This window comes from Alligator sinensis, unplaced genomic scaffold (assembly GCF_000455745.1).
Source record: "Alligator sinensis unplaced genomic scaffold, ASM45574v1 scaffold140_1, whole genome shotgun sequence".
Lineage (NCBI taxonomy): Eukaryota > Metazoa > Chordata > Crocodylia > Alligatoridae > Alligator > Alligator sinensis.
Window position 1 is genome coordinate 852312 of NW_005841836.1, and position 16626 is coordinate 868937.

The following is a 16626-nucleotide window of genomic DNA, read 5'->3' on the forward strand; positions in this document are numbered from 1 at the left end:
CAACACAGATTTGTGCCACTGCTATTTGTGCTGCTGCAAGTGCACACCTCTGCTTATCTAGACGTGGCCCATAAGTGCAGAAATCTGTTAGAATCTGTGATGGCAGTAGCTCAAATCTACAGAAGTTCCATGCAGATTTTTCTGTTTTGCTTTTTAAATTTTACTTGGTATTAGCTTCATATTTCTCTGGAAGATATAATTATGAAACACCAAGAAAGTCATTAGTATTTGCTGTCACTGGACAATGTCTGTTGTCACAACTTTTTTCTATATACAGTTGAAGTAATCAGATGGCTGGCTGTGGATTTCTTGTTCCATGTCATGTTGCTGTTGTTATCAAAGATACCTTATGAGACAAGCTCCTGTCCCAAGGAGTTCACAGTCCGTGCCCAAGAAGTGCTGAGTATCCACAACCTTCACTGTTGCAGATTAGATCTAGTCTTATATTCCTTTCAATTAATGGATAATTTCTTAAAGAAAATGCAAAGGATCAGGGCTTGGTCCTCAGTTACACGAAAACAGCGTAGAGATGTTGTTACAGCAAGTATAGTGCTGGGCTGTCCCCTAGATTCTGGCTTCCATGAAATCAGCTAACCTGCAGTTGTACGTACATTTGCCAACTGATCTTCCATGGTTCAACCATGCATGGTGTCTCTTCACTGTCTTCTGCTGTCTAGGTTTTCTAGAGAAACTGTTTTATCAAAATGCCGTTTGTTCCCAGTTTATTCGGATGACATTAAGAAGATTTGCCAGCGCTGATCCTGCTCAGAATCATTAACCTTTGAATTGGAGAGAGTCTTTGGTAAATGTTACACTGCTGTATTCATAAGCTCTTATCTTGCTGTGAGAGGCCAGCCAAGAAGCAGCTGTAAGAAGCTATATATATAGGTCATTAAGGTGTGGGCACCTGCCCTACATTCTTTCCTGAATCTTGGCATGGAGAACTGTTTGAGTAGCTAGAGCTTCTGACAAGGAATGCTTTCACCTTGACAACTTCTTATTTAAACTAATGTTTGTACATGTTAGCAGGGTGTGTGTGTGCAACTGTATTTTTGGCAGCTCAGTACTCTGAATTACTTTTGAACCACCTGTAGAGAAGAGGGGAGCTGTGATAGATGTGTATGGGTGCACACATTCTTGACATTCTTCAGATGTCTTCACTCCAGCAAGCAGCCCATTGCTGACCCTATAGTTGATGCTAGGAATGCTCCTTCTTTGGTAGCTGACTATATTTTTACATGAATAAAACTACTTCCTCTCAAATAGATTCCCTCTGCAACTTGTTTGGTCTCCACCAGCTGATTATGGTGTAGCAATAGGTCTTGACATAGTTAAGCCCACAGCCCACTTCTAATACATGGTAAAGCCCTTCTTTAAATAATGGCATTAAAGGTATTAAACTTTTGCTTGGGAAAGCACATTTGGCCTGAACATTGCTATCTGGCTGTGGCCAAACAAGATTGTTTCTGCAGACTGCTTCAGAGTCGCACTTCCTAAAGGTATTATCTTGATTGGAGAATTGACTTCTGCGCTGCTTGCTGTAATTTATCACTTATTTCTGGCAGGACCAATAGTGTCCTCTAGGTGCTTTGTATATTTAAAAGGCACTGTGTGTATTTTACAGCTGATAGTTTAATATACACAAACCAGAAGAAATAGAGGGCAAGGGAAGTATCAAAGAACATAGGTGGTCAGGTGGCAACTGGACAGTTCCTGGTAATGGAAAGTTTTAATAATGGTTGTACCTCTTATTTGGCCTTGTAGTTTTGGGGTATATAGATTTCCCCCTTGCTTTCCTTCTTGGCCCTGCTCAGATTGTGATGCTGATCATAGTGAAGAGAAGAGATCCTGTTGGTCTTGAACTTCTACTGTGATCAATTGGTCAGGGAGTGCAGGAGCGGTGAGATATGGGAATAGGAGCAACCATGGTTGAAATAGTTGGCTGGGATATATAGGGAAGAGTGAGCTGTTCTACAAAAAGGGCTGAAGCCACCTACTTCCCACTTAGAACAAGTGGAGAGTGTGGGGAAATTTCATTTCAATTTGTTTGTTGTTTTGTTTCTGGACTACACACCACTCTTCCTGATTTGTGGCTGAGTAAGTCAAAATCCAGCCCATTATAATTGGCTGTTCAGAGACCCATGCAATTACTAGGGGGGAAAAATACTTCTGTGCCCGATCTCAGGGGCATTCAGCACATACGTGCCCAGCTTTCCTGTCCCTGTTCTAATTCTGCAGCAGGAGATCAGTTGCCGAAGTAACTGTTGTGTAGCTGGTTCTAACAATGAAAGAATCACAGGATGTGCTTTGGGTTCAGAAACAAGGAAGCCATGCAGAAGTACGTGCACAAGCCATACGGTGAGTTCAAGTCTGTGACTAATGGGGACACTTTGTATAAGGCATTTGGCAGTGGTCAGCACATTTAATTTCCTTGTAGGCTTTTGTTCTGAATGTTCAGCTAGCTGTGTAACCCCAGCAACTGGTCTTATTATTGAGTTAAGCAACTATTTCATAACTTACCTCACTGCTGGATACATCTTGAACTTGGGTTGGTTTGCCAGAGTCCTCATTCAGAGCCAGTTTCTGCTTTTGCTCCTTACTTAGGAAGAATGAAATGTCAAGGCCAAAGCAATTAGGTTGATAAAGTTTAAATATGCACTTGTTTCTTTAATTCCAGTTGTGAGGAAAGTGAGAGTCAAATAGAGAGAAACTGGCAAAAAGTAGTTTACAGATGTTGGCTACAAAAAGAGTTGTAACATTTATTCTTCTGAGGACTTGTCTGGTTGAATAAGTTGGTGTTTTTTGGAAGCATGTCTTTGCGTGATGGGTCAGCAAGAGTCAAGATGCAGAAGTATATGAGGAGACACTGAGGTGATACCAGTGGCAGTGGAAAAAGGTGGCAGTCAAATATTGTGATAGGTAAATATGAGTGACTAGTTTAGGCTGAGCTCATATCATACATAATCTTGAAGGCCCAGAGAGAAGCTAGTATATGAAATGGTGGAGAAGGGTATGCCAGTAGAATGGTGCAGAGATGGCCAGCACTACAGTGTACACACTGAGCACACTTCAAATGGGTTTGAGCTTTGCAAAGTTTGTGCTGGTTCTAACTTTTGAGCTCTAGATGAGAATAAAAATATGGGAACAGCATTCATTGCAAGTCTCAAAATAAAAATCTCACCATGAACATACCAGAGAAATGGGTATTAAAAAGGAGAGCCTGTTTAATTAATCTATACACTCGTGTATGTGTGCTTGTAGCATCTCCTTGCACTAACTGTAGAATCTCAGGCTGTTGTCTGCCTGGCAGTAACCTACTTTATAGTACTCTTTAAGAGAGCTTGTGGACAGAATTAGCATTATGAAGTCTCAATAGAAAAAACACCAGGTGAGGTAAATGTCCATGCTGTTAGCATTAAACAGAGTCTTTGTAGAATGCAGTGATTATCCCTTAAGAAATGTATGCCTACCTTTTTCTAAATTTTTGTTTTATTTATCTTCCTTATAGCCTAGTAAAGGACATGGATCATGTCTGTTGTGAGAAAAAGGACTCTAAAAGCTGCCCCCGGGATTCTGGATATGACAGCCTCTCCAACAAACTCAGCATACTAGACAAGCTTCTTCATACTCATCCTGTGTGGCTACAGCTTGGCTTGAATGACAATGAAGCAGTGGAAATTCTGCAGTCCCAGCCTCCTGGGGTAAGAGACAGATCTTCAAAATATGTAAATTCTTTGTAAGCAACTGTAAAAGTCTTGGTAGAAGTTGGATATTTCCTTTGATCAAAGGAAGCTTGTCCCAAGTATGACCACAGCAGCTGGAATTCCAGGCACACCTTCATTTATATAATAACTGTTATTTAGGGTAATACTCTGAGTTTGAATGTGGGGGCTGCAGAGATGTACATCTAAGCTGCTAGAGCCTGAGCAATGGAGCCAGGCTTCTCTAGCTGGGCTGGTATCAGACTTGCATCCTCTTTTGATTCTGTTTCACCTATTGGAACTGAAGTCAACTTAGGCACATAATTATGATGCTGTTCCACCCTGCTTAAGTTTTGGAAATCCATTAATGCTTCTATTTTTGTAATGCACCATCATTTGACCCTTAAGACTGTCACAAAAAAGCAGCAAGGAGGAAGAGGACCAATTCATCTTCTCTTGTTTTTCATGGAATTGATCATGGTGGAAGAGAATCGCCCATAGATACCCATATCCACTTATGTGCCTAACAGCCGGAATAGAATCTTCTAACCCTTTGTGTACAGTTGGTTTCCCCTGTACCAATGATTCTCAACTAGGATGCTGCAGAGCCCTGTGTTTCCTTGAGATCCTTTCAAAGGTGCCATGGGTTGCCATGCAGTGTTAGCACTGGTAGGTGTGCAAACATGATAAACCAGATAAACCCAGAAATGTCAAATGGGAATCCATGGTGTTAAAAATATTCTGACCTGATGTGGTCTGTCTGAGTTCTTTGCTACAGAAGAATTGCTGTAGTATTTTTCTGTAGTCAAAAAATGAGTGAAAGCTAAGAGCTGGCATTTTCCAAGGTGTTCCTTGAGTCTAAAAAAGGTTGAGTACCACTGCCCTACACTATTAGGCTTCAATCCCCCATGTGTGTAAAGTAGCCTGCAGGACAGGGACAAAACTCAAGATCTCCTTTGCTGGAAAGCCCCTCATAAACATGGTGATGGGAGAAGAAAAGTTAGGAAGTTTATAAATATAAATCATAGAAAAGCAAAATCCTTCATCTGACGTGAATTTCTTTGGGCATTTAGACAAGTAACTCATCCCGGGTATGTCTACATGACACAGTTGAGTGCTGTTACCCAAGCTCTCTGAATAAGCTAACTTTTGCTGAGACCAGTACAGCAGCATTAGTGACACACTTTTCCCAGGCCATTTAACCTTGCTTGCGCTGTATAGGAATACTCCTAATTTCCAGTCATCTCATTCGTCTTATCAAATCAAAGTTCATATTTTGTTAAGTACAAGCTGGCCTGAGAAACAGAGCTGATTAGCTTGGGCAGAACACAATGATGGCTTCTAGTACCTGAGCTAGTTCAGGGCACCTATACTTGTGCAGCGAGGCTGCTCCGATGCACTGTAATTACAGCGCATCAAAGCAGACTATTAATTGAGTCTTCTGGAGCATGGTGTGTACCACACTCCAGCAGACTCCAGCATCATGTGTATCAGCGTCCCTGTGCTGAAAAATGATGGCTGAAGCGCTTTAACTAAAGCATGTTTGACAGACTTTATTTAAAGCGCCCCTGCTGCCATTTTTCAGTACGGGGATGCTGATGCACATGACACTGCAGGCACTTTAATTAAAGCAGTTCTCAGAGCTGCTCTAATTAAAGCACTGCCCCCCCATTTCCCAACCAAGTACAACCAAGTAAATGCCCTCAGTTATCTGCACAGTGCTGCACTGAGTGGGGATACCTACCTTACAGCTCTACGGCTGGAAAGGACCTCAAGGGCCACTTAGTCCAATTCACTGCAAAGATGTAGGATGCACTGGTCCTAACCATCCCAGATGGATTTTTACCAAGCCTCTACCCTAATACTGGGATATTCAAAGCAAGCTACGTGAGTTGGATTTCAATAGGAAGTGGGAATCAAACTGAAGGATTTCTTATGATTTATAATTTTTAAGAATATTTACAAGCACTTTTCTGCTTCCATCCCAATTTTTATGAGAAGCTTTTCAGAGAGGGAGAAACTGCACTTCTCAACAGAATTATTTAGCCCAGGGAAGGGACACACTAACACAGCTAGACTGCTTCCCTTACCTGAATTAGGTCTCGGTGAGCAAGCTCAGGGCTCTCCACATGACTTCATTGTGCCAAGACTAAGATAATATTATAAAGATTAGAATCAACTGAGGGTTTTGTATTGAAATGAAGGCATAACAAGGATTGATGGCTGGAAGCAGAAGCAAGGCAAATTCAAGCTAGAAATAAAGCATGTATTTTTAGGAGTGAGGGTAGTTAACCTTAGGAGCAATTTATCAAAGGATGTATAAATTCCGCCTCATTTTGCCATCATTAAATGAAGATAGTATGCCTTACTAAAAGAGATGCAACTGTTTCACCATAAATTATTGGGCTTGATAGGAGGATCAGTGAGTGAAGTTCTCAGACAGGTGTTGTGCAGGAGGTCAGATTAGATTACCATAGTCTCCATTTTGGGTTTAAAACCTATTAAAAGTATGTGTAATAAAAGTCTGTAAACATTTGTGCCCTTTTTTGCCTTAATAGATCTTTCTGGTCAGGAAATCCACAAGACTGCAGAAAAAAGTCATATCACTACGTCTGCCCAGTGAATTTGGGTCCTGCCTGAAGGAATTTGCAATAAAAGAAAGCACATACAGTAAGTTATGTTATGGAGACCTTGGTCCTTTGTCAGACCTTATAAATCTTTGTACTCCTGTGCACCTTGCACAGGAGAATCTTAGCCTGATGGCTGTAAGGAGCAGAAAAGCATCCAGCATGAGGGGAATAACAGCATGTGCTATTAAAGGCACCTGTATTACGAATGGCTCCACAGCCATCTGGGTAGATCTCTGAATGAGTTGGACTGGTTTGGAGAGGGTAGAGATATACAGGGTCCTATTCAGCAAGGTCAACACTGTAATTTTTGCAAAATAAAGCTAAGAGTGTACTGGTACATGTTAACAGGAGTATTGCAAGTCATGGTAGGTGCTTCTTGCCCTCCGTGCAGTGTGGGTTAGACCTCACCTAGAGTACTTTGTGTTGGGGCACTGCACTTTAAGAAAGACATGGACAGATGGGAAAGAATCCATTTCCCTTCCAGCCCTTTTTTCAATTTTAATGAAGACAGTTGGCATATTCATGGGCTTCAAGGTTAGGCATGTATGAAGTACCTTGCTTAATTAAACCTTGCTAGACTGTTCTCAGTGGTGACAGGAAATGGAATAAGGAGCAGTGGTCTCAAGTTGCAGCAAGGGAGGTTTAAGTTGTATATTAGGAAAAATATTCTCAGTAGGAGAGTGAAGCACTGGCTAGAACAGGTTACCCAGAGAGGTGGAGAAATCTCCATCCTTGGAGGTTTTTAAGGCCCAGGTAGACAAAGCCCTGGCTGGAATGTTCTAGTTGGGGCTGGTCCTGCTTCGAGCAGGGGGTTGGACTAGATGATCTCCTGAGGTCCCTTCCAACCCTAATTTTCTATGATTAATTGGGGTGTCTGTGCTTTCAGTCTTCACTGGTGAAGCTTTCTTAGTATCCCAGACAGAATTTAAATGACCCCTTTCCTAGAAACACCATTAATGTTCCCACCAGGGTAGGACACCAAGGTGACTCTTTCTTCTGTCAGCTGTCTCCCATAAGTACAAATGAGAGTCTGGGATTATGAATTATTTTTAGTCTTAATTTGATGCATAGGGTTAAGAACAGTTTTTCACCAAACGAGGGATCAGAATTTAACCCCTTAAAAAAGTTTCTAGTGAAAGAATTGTTTTGGATGTGAGGTCACAATTGCTTATTTTTTGTAATGTTGCAACCATGTTCCGTGTCTTCATTACTAGAAATAAAAAACAATGGCAGGATTCCAGTAGATTTCAAAACAAAATTTTAGTGATCTATGTAAAGGGAGGAGGGTGAAAAAATACTTCTGAGAAAAGCTGGGCATGAAAAAAAGCAGCTTATGATGATTTATAGCATAATTTGGAAACTTCAAATGGAACAAAGGAGCTTATTTTAACATGCTGAACATTGGAAATGTTTTCAACTGAGCAGCCTTCTTCAGGAATGATCTATGGAGGAAGAGCTATTTCCTTTCTCTAATGACCCCTGTGGTTTCATTTAGGTTTTTTTTCCCTCACTCCAAAACTGTAATTGTAACTATTTATAGATTTTGGTCAAAGTCAGAGATGATGTTTATCCAGTAGAGGATAACGTTAGTGGTGATAACAGTCACCTTTTTCCCACGCTCAAAGGAATGTAATATCTGTGAAAGCTGCTTGATTGACAGCAATAGAAAATGTTTAATCTGTGTTATCTAAGGTTATGTCCTGGTGCTTATTATGGCAATTAAGCCCCCCTGCCAAACTTCTAGTATGTTACTTATCCATGAACAAAGTTTTGCTTCAGGTGGAGAGTATCAACTGGGATGTGATGGGTTTAATTTGTGGATTTAGGGTTACTCAGTGTTTGTGATCAAGATTTTCAAAGCTGGGTAGGCAATCTGGATGCAAACCATCTGGTAAATCCCCCAGATTCATTTTTTATTTTTTATTTTGTGCCTTATTTGGATAGAGCTTTTTAGTTGGGGAAGGTTTTTTTTTTTGAAAGGGAGAGTTTGCATTTTGCTATAAAATACAAAAGGCATATCTCATCCCTTAGTAAGGCATGGAGAGCTTGAATTTAATAATGACATCATTTTGATTTAGCTGTTACATGACTCTTAACCCAAGAGCAGACAGATCCTGATGGTGGCTGAAGCTTGTGGCTCCCTAGAGTTTGGAGCCCTATGTTCCAAAAAGAATGGAGAGCGATGACCTTTGGCTTCTGCGGCCATAAAGACTCATCTGCATGAAGCAGCAACAGCTGTCGCACACTGTGCATTCGTTATCATCTGCCGTGGAAGCTTTTTTGCGGGCCCTTTTTTGAGGGTCATTGACTTGTTCATGGGCTTGTTCTATGACAATCCTGGGCTTTCCATCACCCAGGGTCTAACATTCTGGAAAAGTTTCACAGAGAGAGCTTGGCCCTGACTCATTGGGGATTTTGTTATCAATGGTATCAGTTTATGTAGTCTGGAAAGTTATGGGGAGGTAGCCTAGCACAGGGAGCACCAATGTGATATTGTTTTTGCTGGCCACCAAGAGACATTCCAGAGTATACCTTTAAGCTTACACATTGCTTTCTCATCATGTTCTTGTAGAAGGAATTACCATGATTCAATCTAAATGTTTCTGAGGCATGTATCCGCATAAGTAAATGGATTAATATGTAAAGAATGCTGTATCTACAAAACACCTACAGTATGTACAGACACTGCATATTTGCTTGCATTAGCCACTGTGCCTCTGGGAAAATAATTCAATCTCTGAAACCTTCACACTACAGTATGAACCAGTTGCAAGGTGTTTGGCTTTGGGGGCTTTCCATAGCAACCACTGACCAGTTCTTTTGTTACTGTTCTCAGGCAGATTCATATGAGGCAGCCAGGAGGTAAAGGGTCTCCTCCTGCTTACTGTTCTTCTGAGCTTCTATTGCTTGGGTTGAATTTTCACCATTGGCAGGAGCGGCTGTAGCTATACTTGATACCAAAGGTGCTGCTTCCTGTTCCAACACAGATTAATTTATTTATGGTTTGTAAAAATGTATATCAGTACAGAGCCATGTACAGTAACCAAGTATAATAACAATCTCTGTGCATTTACAATAACTGTATTTGTTTGGCTTTTTAGAAGAGTTCTAATTCAGACTTGTTTAATACATTTTTTCCTAATAATTTGTAAAAGCCACCACATAGTGTGAGTGAGAAGCAGAATTGGCTTTAGAGAACTTTGTTAAAAGGAGAGAATTCCTGGATTTGTCACTTATTGTGATGCATATTTATTGAAACTACCATACCTGGCAAAAAAAACAACTCAGTGGATGAACAGCAAGAGAAGGAAAGTGAGTTTTAAAATGAATTGCTTAATATAAATACTATGGGTAACACAAAGCCTCCATTATTATTGATTTCCTGGTTGTGCAACTCTAGTTTCTTTTGATCCATTTCCCAAGGACTAGAACATGTGTTTAGAATGAAAAAAAACCCAACTCCACTGCCCAGACTATTACTATATTTACTAAAATGTCTTTGGCCGAGACATACACTCCTCCACAGAGTTGTTTTTGATTTAACAAAACAGTAGTTGGCTTGATGTTACAAGCTTACTACCACTAATGCTATGTAAAAACTGGAAGTGTTGTTATGCTTGTTTTCTTAGAATATTATTGAAGGACTGATTTGTTTCTTCCCACCCCCCTCCCTGAATCTATCTTTGCAGCCTTTTCCTTGGAGGGTTCTGGAATAAGTTTTGCTGATTTATTCAGGCTCATTGCTTTCTACTGTATTAGCAGGTAAGATTGCATGCTGTTCTGAGTACTGTTTGTTACACGGTCCTTAAAAGTGAGTCTCAGTGATTTTCTTGGTTAAACATGATTGTAAATATTACTAGGCTGTTTTAGAAGGTAACTGAATAAATAACAGCAGAGTATGATCAGAGGTAAAAAACTACTAAGGAAATAAATTGTCTTATGTGGCATTGGCAAACAAAAGACTCCAAAGATGTGGACATTCTCTGTTTACCACAGGACCTCACTGATCTGTTTTTCAGTGAACCACAAATCCACAAGTGTGCAATTCATTGTGAAATCCTGCTGCTGTGGGAGGGACCAGGCCAGGTGATGACATGTGTCCTGCAAGCCTGTGGGAGTTTCCCACATTGCTATCTACCTCTGCCTTTGGCATGGTCCAAGGCAGGAAATGGCTACTTGCCCTCTCTGCATCCTGTGTTTAATGAATGTGGATGTGCTGCTTCTGTGCTGTGATTTTGGGCAGAGGAGACTGCCATTGTTCCTGCTGGCCAGAATGAAGAACTGGCCAGCAGAAGACTCACAAAAGCTCTCTCGAATCAAACAGCACCATAACTTCAGGAACTGAACCCTACTTCTTCTCTTCAGTCACAGTTCTTATGAGAGCTGTTGCTTCTTCTAGGTCCCTTGTGGCATGCATCCCAGCAGCCAGGAGACAGCAGACATGGCAGTCGCCAAATCTGTGCTCAGAGGACCTGAGCTCTGTCACTGATTTTTCCTCTTCCAGTGAAAAGGGGCTGGAGGAGGAGCTGGGAGTAATTCTTTTCTCTGCTCAGAACTGGCAGTACTATTAGCTTTTCTTCCATCATGGGTCTGGTTGCAATGCTGAGGATAGTTTCAATTCAAGTGCATTTCTCCTCCTCCTTCTCTAGCATTGCCAATGTCCAAACCCGACTGCAGCATCGCTGTCCTTCCCCCAGGTCAGCATGGACTACTGAAGTGTCTTTGTAGTCACAGAGACACTGTACACAGATGCTTAATGGGGAGGCAGTGTGACCTGTTCCAGGGAGCACAAGTCTGAGACTCAGGCAATGGCTTCAGTTCTGTTCCACCCTGTCATTGACCTGGGTGACCTAGGGACAGTTACACGCCTCTCCCTTGATTCTCTGTCTCTAAGATGGATATAATTTTATACTTCACTCCTTTAGATGCTCTTGAGGTCTCCTAACGAACACTGCTTTCTAAGAGCAAGGTATTTAAAGAAGGACAGCATATAAACAAAGGAAGGAGTGAGGCAGCAAGGCTGCCTTCTGACTCAGAAATGTTGCTGTATTAAGAATGCAACTTGAGTTCATCTCTTTGAGTGGTGACTTATTTAACCAGCCCAGTAAGCTCTCAACCATTTGGGAGTGACAGTTGCCAGAGGCAATAATAGAGTGCATTTTATTGAATAGATTGATAAAGATTACTTTATATTGCAGAGTATTACAGCCAACAAAAATCATACATTGCATACATGTAACAGTTATGACCAGGAGTGCTCAACCCCTGTCCTGCAGGCCAGATCCAGCCCACGTAGCCATGTCACTTGGCCTGCAGGGCTCCCCCAGGGTTCCAAAAATTTGGTTGCTCAGGACAGGTGGCAGAATTAATTGCCACTCCCCAACTGCCAAATGTTTGAACCTGTGGAGCACCGGGCAGGCTACTGTGGACTTGTGTATCGGGTTAGGCAGCACAGGGCTGGATCCAGGTGGCATAGGGCCCACCCCCGCACACTGACCCCATGTCAATTCCAGCCTGCAGACTGGCCTCACACCCCTCATCCGACCCATGAGGCTGAATGGTTGAGCATTTCTGGTTTTGACAGGTTTCAGCCTTATGACTGTCCTATAACAGTTGTTTCACTTGTTCTTCATTTAGCATGTGCTGAAAAAGTACCTAATGTTCATCCTCTGAACTTATTTTAGTCTAAATTTGGTTCTTTTGGGAAGTCCCAGACTGGTAGCATTGGGGACTTGAGTTCTCTACTGACCAGTTAGAAGCAGGATTATTTGGTTTAGCATGCTGAATCTGGACTGCAGGGCTTCTCACGGGCTGCACAACTTACCTCTGACAGCAGCATTAACCCCTGTATGTTATCTCTGCTGCCTTTGGTTGCCCTGCCACCCAAAGGTGTCCCCAAATAGAGATCTCAACCTGGAAATTCTGCAGTGGGGCAACCAGTATCCATGGGGTTAATGCCATCACCACTGAAAGGCAGTGGTGTGCTTGGTGCTGGCATTACCCCCCAAGGTGCTAGTCCTGCCAGCACAGTGGAGTGGTGCTGGCATTAACCCCCAAGGTGCTAGTCCTGCCAGCACAGTGGCTCTGGCAGCTGCAGGGGTTTATACTACTATTGTTTGTCCTGCAGTTAAATTTGTAGCCATTTGTACACCCCGAGGGATTCCTCACTAAGGGCACAGGGCAGTTTTGTCTCTCTGCCTTGGCTGCTTAGGCTGTCAGCAAGGCTGGCAGTTAGTGCCTACTGTGATGGTCATTTATGGCAAGATTAGATTAATATATTGTCCACTGGAACTGAATCAAGATCACCAAGCTATTTGTTGTTTGTGTTGCCAAAGCATCTAGAAATCCCACTTGAGATTTGACCCCCATTGTATTAGGCTGTATACATACATGTGGTAGAAGACATGTTCAAGTTACGTGAACCCTATGAGGTTTTTTTTAGGAGTGTAGTGGTTGTTTAGGTTCACCCACATAGTTTCTGTGAGGGTATTTAGTGCACTAGATGAAGTATGTCACATTCTGTGACAGGCACATGTAGGATTCTGATGGATTCATTGTGGGGAGTACTGATTGTGCTGGCAGTGGAGATAGGTTTGGGGATATGTTGATAGGTTTTCCAGATTTGTGTCCCATTTGATGTCTGTTGATTAGCAAGGAGTTTCCTTCTGACGATGTGTTTGGCAAGATTTGGAGGTTGTTTGAAAGCCAGGAGCAGGGAATATTTCTCTCAAGGTCTGCCTCTTCAAGTATAGGCTGTAATTGTTTGATGGTCACAGAAACTATGTGGGTGAAACTAAACAATCATTACCGTCCAGAATGAACTTTCACAGAAGAAAGATAAAGTTCAAAGACACACAATTACTTATAGGAGAACACTTTTCACAGAACAAACACTCCATTTCTGACCTCACAATCCTTATACAGAAGGGAAATCTACAAAACACCTTCAGAAGACAGGCCTGGGAACAATAAATCATAACGTTATCAGACTCTAAACACCATAGACTAAACATAGATGATGGTTTCATGACTTTTTGTAATCTAATTTGTGTCTCTTCCAACTTCTCAATACTCCACAAATAATAATGACCCTTGTCTATTGCTTTGAAACTACTGCTGAGTTCTCTTTGCTCCTAGTTTACACCTCTCCTCCACTCCAATTAGCTCAGTTAGTGGCTGATTAGTTCAGCTGGTTAGAATGTGGTGCTTATAATGTCAAGGTTGCAAGTTTGTTCCCTATATGGGACACAAGATTGGACCCAAGGGGTGCATCCCCAGGACCAGGAACGTGTGTTCTCCAGAGACAACTAGCAGTGGCACATATTTGTGCCACAGCTAGTTGCCCCTGGGGAATGTCCCCACACATATGTACTGGTATGTGGCAAACTGCCTCGGGTGGGGATGGGGAAGCTGGGACCAGCACCTGGGCTGGTTCCTGCAGCCTTACCTTGGGTCCTGGGGCCTCCTGGGGTTCCAGCAGCAGCAATCCAGGTACACAGAGCCTGGCTGGCAGCCAGTGTGTCTGTGGCCAGCTAGGCTCTGGTTCTGGGCAGCACACACTGCCACCATGTGCACTACCCCATTTTTTTCTGGAGCAGGTTTTTTTGACACTGGGATCTCCCAGTGTTAAAGAAACCTGCTGTGCTGCAAATTAGCAGTATGGTGAATGCCTGCATGTGTGGTGCCTGCAGTTTGTGGCACCACAGACAGGTCTGCAGTGCCACAAACTGCATGTGCACATTCTTAGGATGCGCCCTGCCTCAGGCAGGGGGTTGGATTAGACCTCTTGAGGTCCCTTCCAGCCCTGCTTCTCTGTGATACTGAGTGCCTGCTTTCTTTGACACAGGGTTGGAGTGTTGTTGTCATGTTGTTCTTGTTGGAGTATTGATGGTCCAGGAAATGCATGAGAAGCATTTTTTTTTTTTGGTGATATCTTTTATTGGATCAGCTGGATAACTGTGACAGATTAGGCAAGCTTTCAGGCACAAAGTTGCCCTCCTTTTGATGTGGAGTAAGCTTGCTTCTGTTGCTTCTGTTTCCAGAGTGGGAAAGAAGCAAGTGTGCCCAGAAGTGTGTCTAACATCTCTCCCAACTATACAGTTGATCCAATAAAAGGTATCACCAATAAAACCTTGCTTCTAAATTAACCCAGCAGCTGGCCATAAGAAAGGCTCTATCTCTTCTTGTCACCTCTTACATTTTGCTAATGATTCCATTTCTACAGAGTGGATTTTAATCTTCCCTGGCAGGCCTTTATATTCTGTTTTGTTTGGAGGAGACTTGAGTTTGAATCCTCAGTCTAGGTCCAGTTGCAGTGTGATATCTTCCTCCCCAAGGACATTTAGGAATTATGAGGACAGACGCAAGGCTGCCTAGTCCCTGCACCTATCCACCAGTTTACATTTACAGCCCTGCCTTCTGTCTGGCTCTACCTTTAGGAAATGATAGACAAGCTACAATGAAGAGTGGCAAGAGGATGGTACATCTAGACATTTAGCAATCACTACCTCCAAATACTTCTTCACAGTGTACTTGTAGATACTCTGCACTCTTCTCCAGGGGTTTTACCAGATGTAGCTTGCCTTTCATTGTTTGCAAGAACTATTTTGTTGTTTCTCAAGCAGCAGAAGCCAACTCAGTTCCCTTTCCTATTCTTTTCATGCTGTCTCTCAGTATTTTCTGGGATGCAAGTGCGAATATGCATAGGACTGGGGGAAGCTGCCATCAGTGACTCTGAAAGAGCAGCAGAGGGAGTGTGTGGTATCTCTTAGAAAACCCAGGAGAGTTTCTTGACAGAAAAGAAGAGAATTTAAAAATCATGGTTGGGGTTTCTGAAAGTGCTCCAAGTCCCACTGAAACTCAGTAGTATATGGGAGCCTGAAGTGATTCCCTTTGGGTGTTTAAAAAATCCCAAACTATCTGGGTAAAACCTGTACTCCAAAAAAATCAGTGAGAATTTTGCCATGCACAACTTGAGACAGGGGGTTGAGGGGAAAGTAGAATGTCAACCATGTATATTTTAAGCATTGCAAGACACTCTACTCCAGATTGAACAGAGGTCAGCTATTAAGTTACAGAGCTGTTGACATTTTCCTTACAGTTATGTTTGTGAGCACGTTAACTCTCTGTATGCGTTTTTCAGGGTGTAAAGAGAAATGATAAACAATCCAGTAATCAAAGAGCTGTGTTATCTGGCTACAATCTTGAAAATAAATCATCTCAACACAAGGTATATCCCTGATGTGAACAGGGAACTGTTGTTTACCCTGGTTCCAGAATATTAGGACTAGGGGGCACCCACTGAAATTAGTAGGTGACAGGTTTAAAACTAACCAGAGAAAGTACTTTTTTATGCAGTGCGTAGTTAACTTGTGGAATTCATTGGCACAGGAGGTGGTAGAGACTGATACCATAGCCAGGTTCAGAAAGGGACTAGACAGATCCATTGATAGTAGATTGATTAATGGCTATTGAACAGAACAGTTGGAGATGTTTCCTCTGGCATCTCTAAGCCTATAATGGTGGGTGTCAGGGAGGGCATTAAATAGGGGATACAGATCACTCTAGTTCAGAGGTGCTCAACCTGTGGCCTGAAGGCCAAATCCAGCCTGCAGCACCATGCTACTCAGAGTGCAGGGCTTCCCATGGGTTTACAAATGTGGCAGCGGGGATGTGATGGCACCGCTCTCCTGCTGCCAAATTTCCAGACTCATGGGGAGCCCTGTGCCCTGCACACTGGATCAGGCACCCAGTCCCAGCACACAGGGCTGGGTGGAGGTGCTGCTGGGACCCTAGGGCCCAATTTAAGTGCACAAGGGCAGCACCAGGCCCCAGAGCCCAATCCTGGTGTGGAGGGATGAGAGGGGGGGATGCTAGGCCCCTGGGTCTAATCCTGGCACATGAGTGGGAGGGAATGATACTGAGCATTTGGGATCCAATCCAGGGGCAGGAGGGGTTGGCACGGAGTCCTTGGGCCCCAATTCCCCAGGGCGCAATCCTGGTGCTTAGGGCAAAGGGGGGCAGTGCCAGGGCCGTAGGGTCTTATCTTGGCACATGAAACAGGGAGAAGACAGCATTGGGCTTCTGGTACCCAATCCTGGCACATGGGAATGGAAGGGGTGGTGCTGGGCCCCCAGGGCCCAGTTTTGGCACACAGATTTTGATCCAACCACGTGGCACACCTGCACTCATCTGACCTGTGGAGTAAGAGGAGGAGTACCCTGGCTCTAGAGATACCTGGTTCAGTGTTCTCCCTGTATAGCATCTACTTTTGCCATTGTTGGAGACAGAAGCTG

The 16626-nt window shown here is 43.0% G+C and overlaps 1 protein-coding gene across 5 annotated transcripts in view; it reads left to right on the forward strand.

Annotated features, from left to right (window-relative positions):
* Positions 1-16626, forward strand: part of RIN2 (Ras and Rab interactor 2) — a 163712-nt gene that overhangs the window by 112002 nt on the left and 35084 nt on the right. For 4 of the 5 annotated variants that reach the window (XM_025201906.1, XM_025201899.1, XM_014519383.2 and 1 more), the window contains exons 4-6: positions 3509-3701; positions 6260-6371; positions 10021-10093. In XM_025201906.1, coding sequence (XP_025057691.1) covers positions 3509-3701; positions 6260-6371; positions 10021-10093 — 378 coding nt within the window. Of the gene's footprint in view, positions 1-2238; positions 2359-3508; positions 3702-6259; positions 6372-10020; positions 10094-16626 lie in introns of all 5 variants that reach the window. The other variant, XM_025201915.1, reaches the window with a different exon arrangement.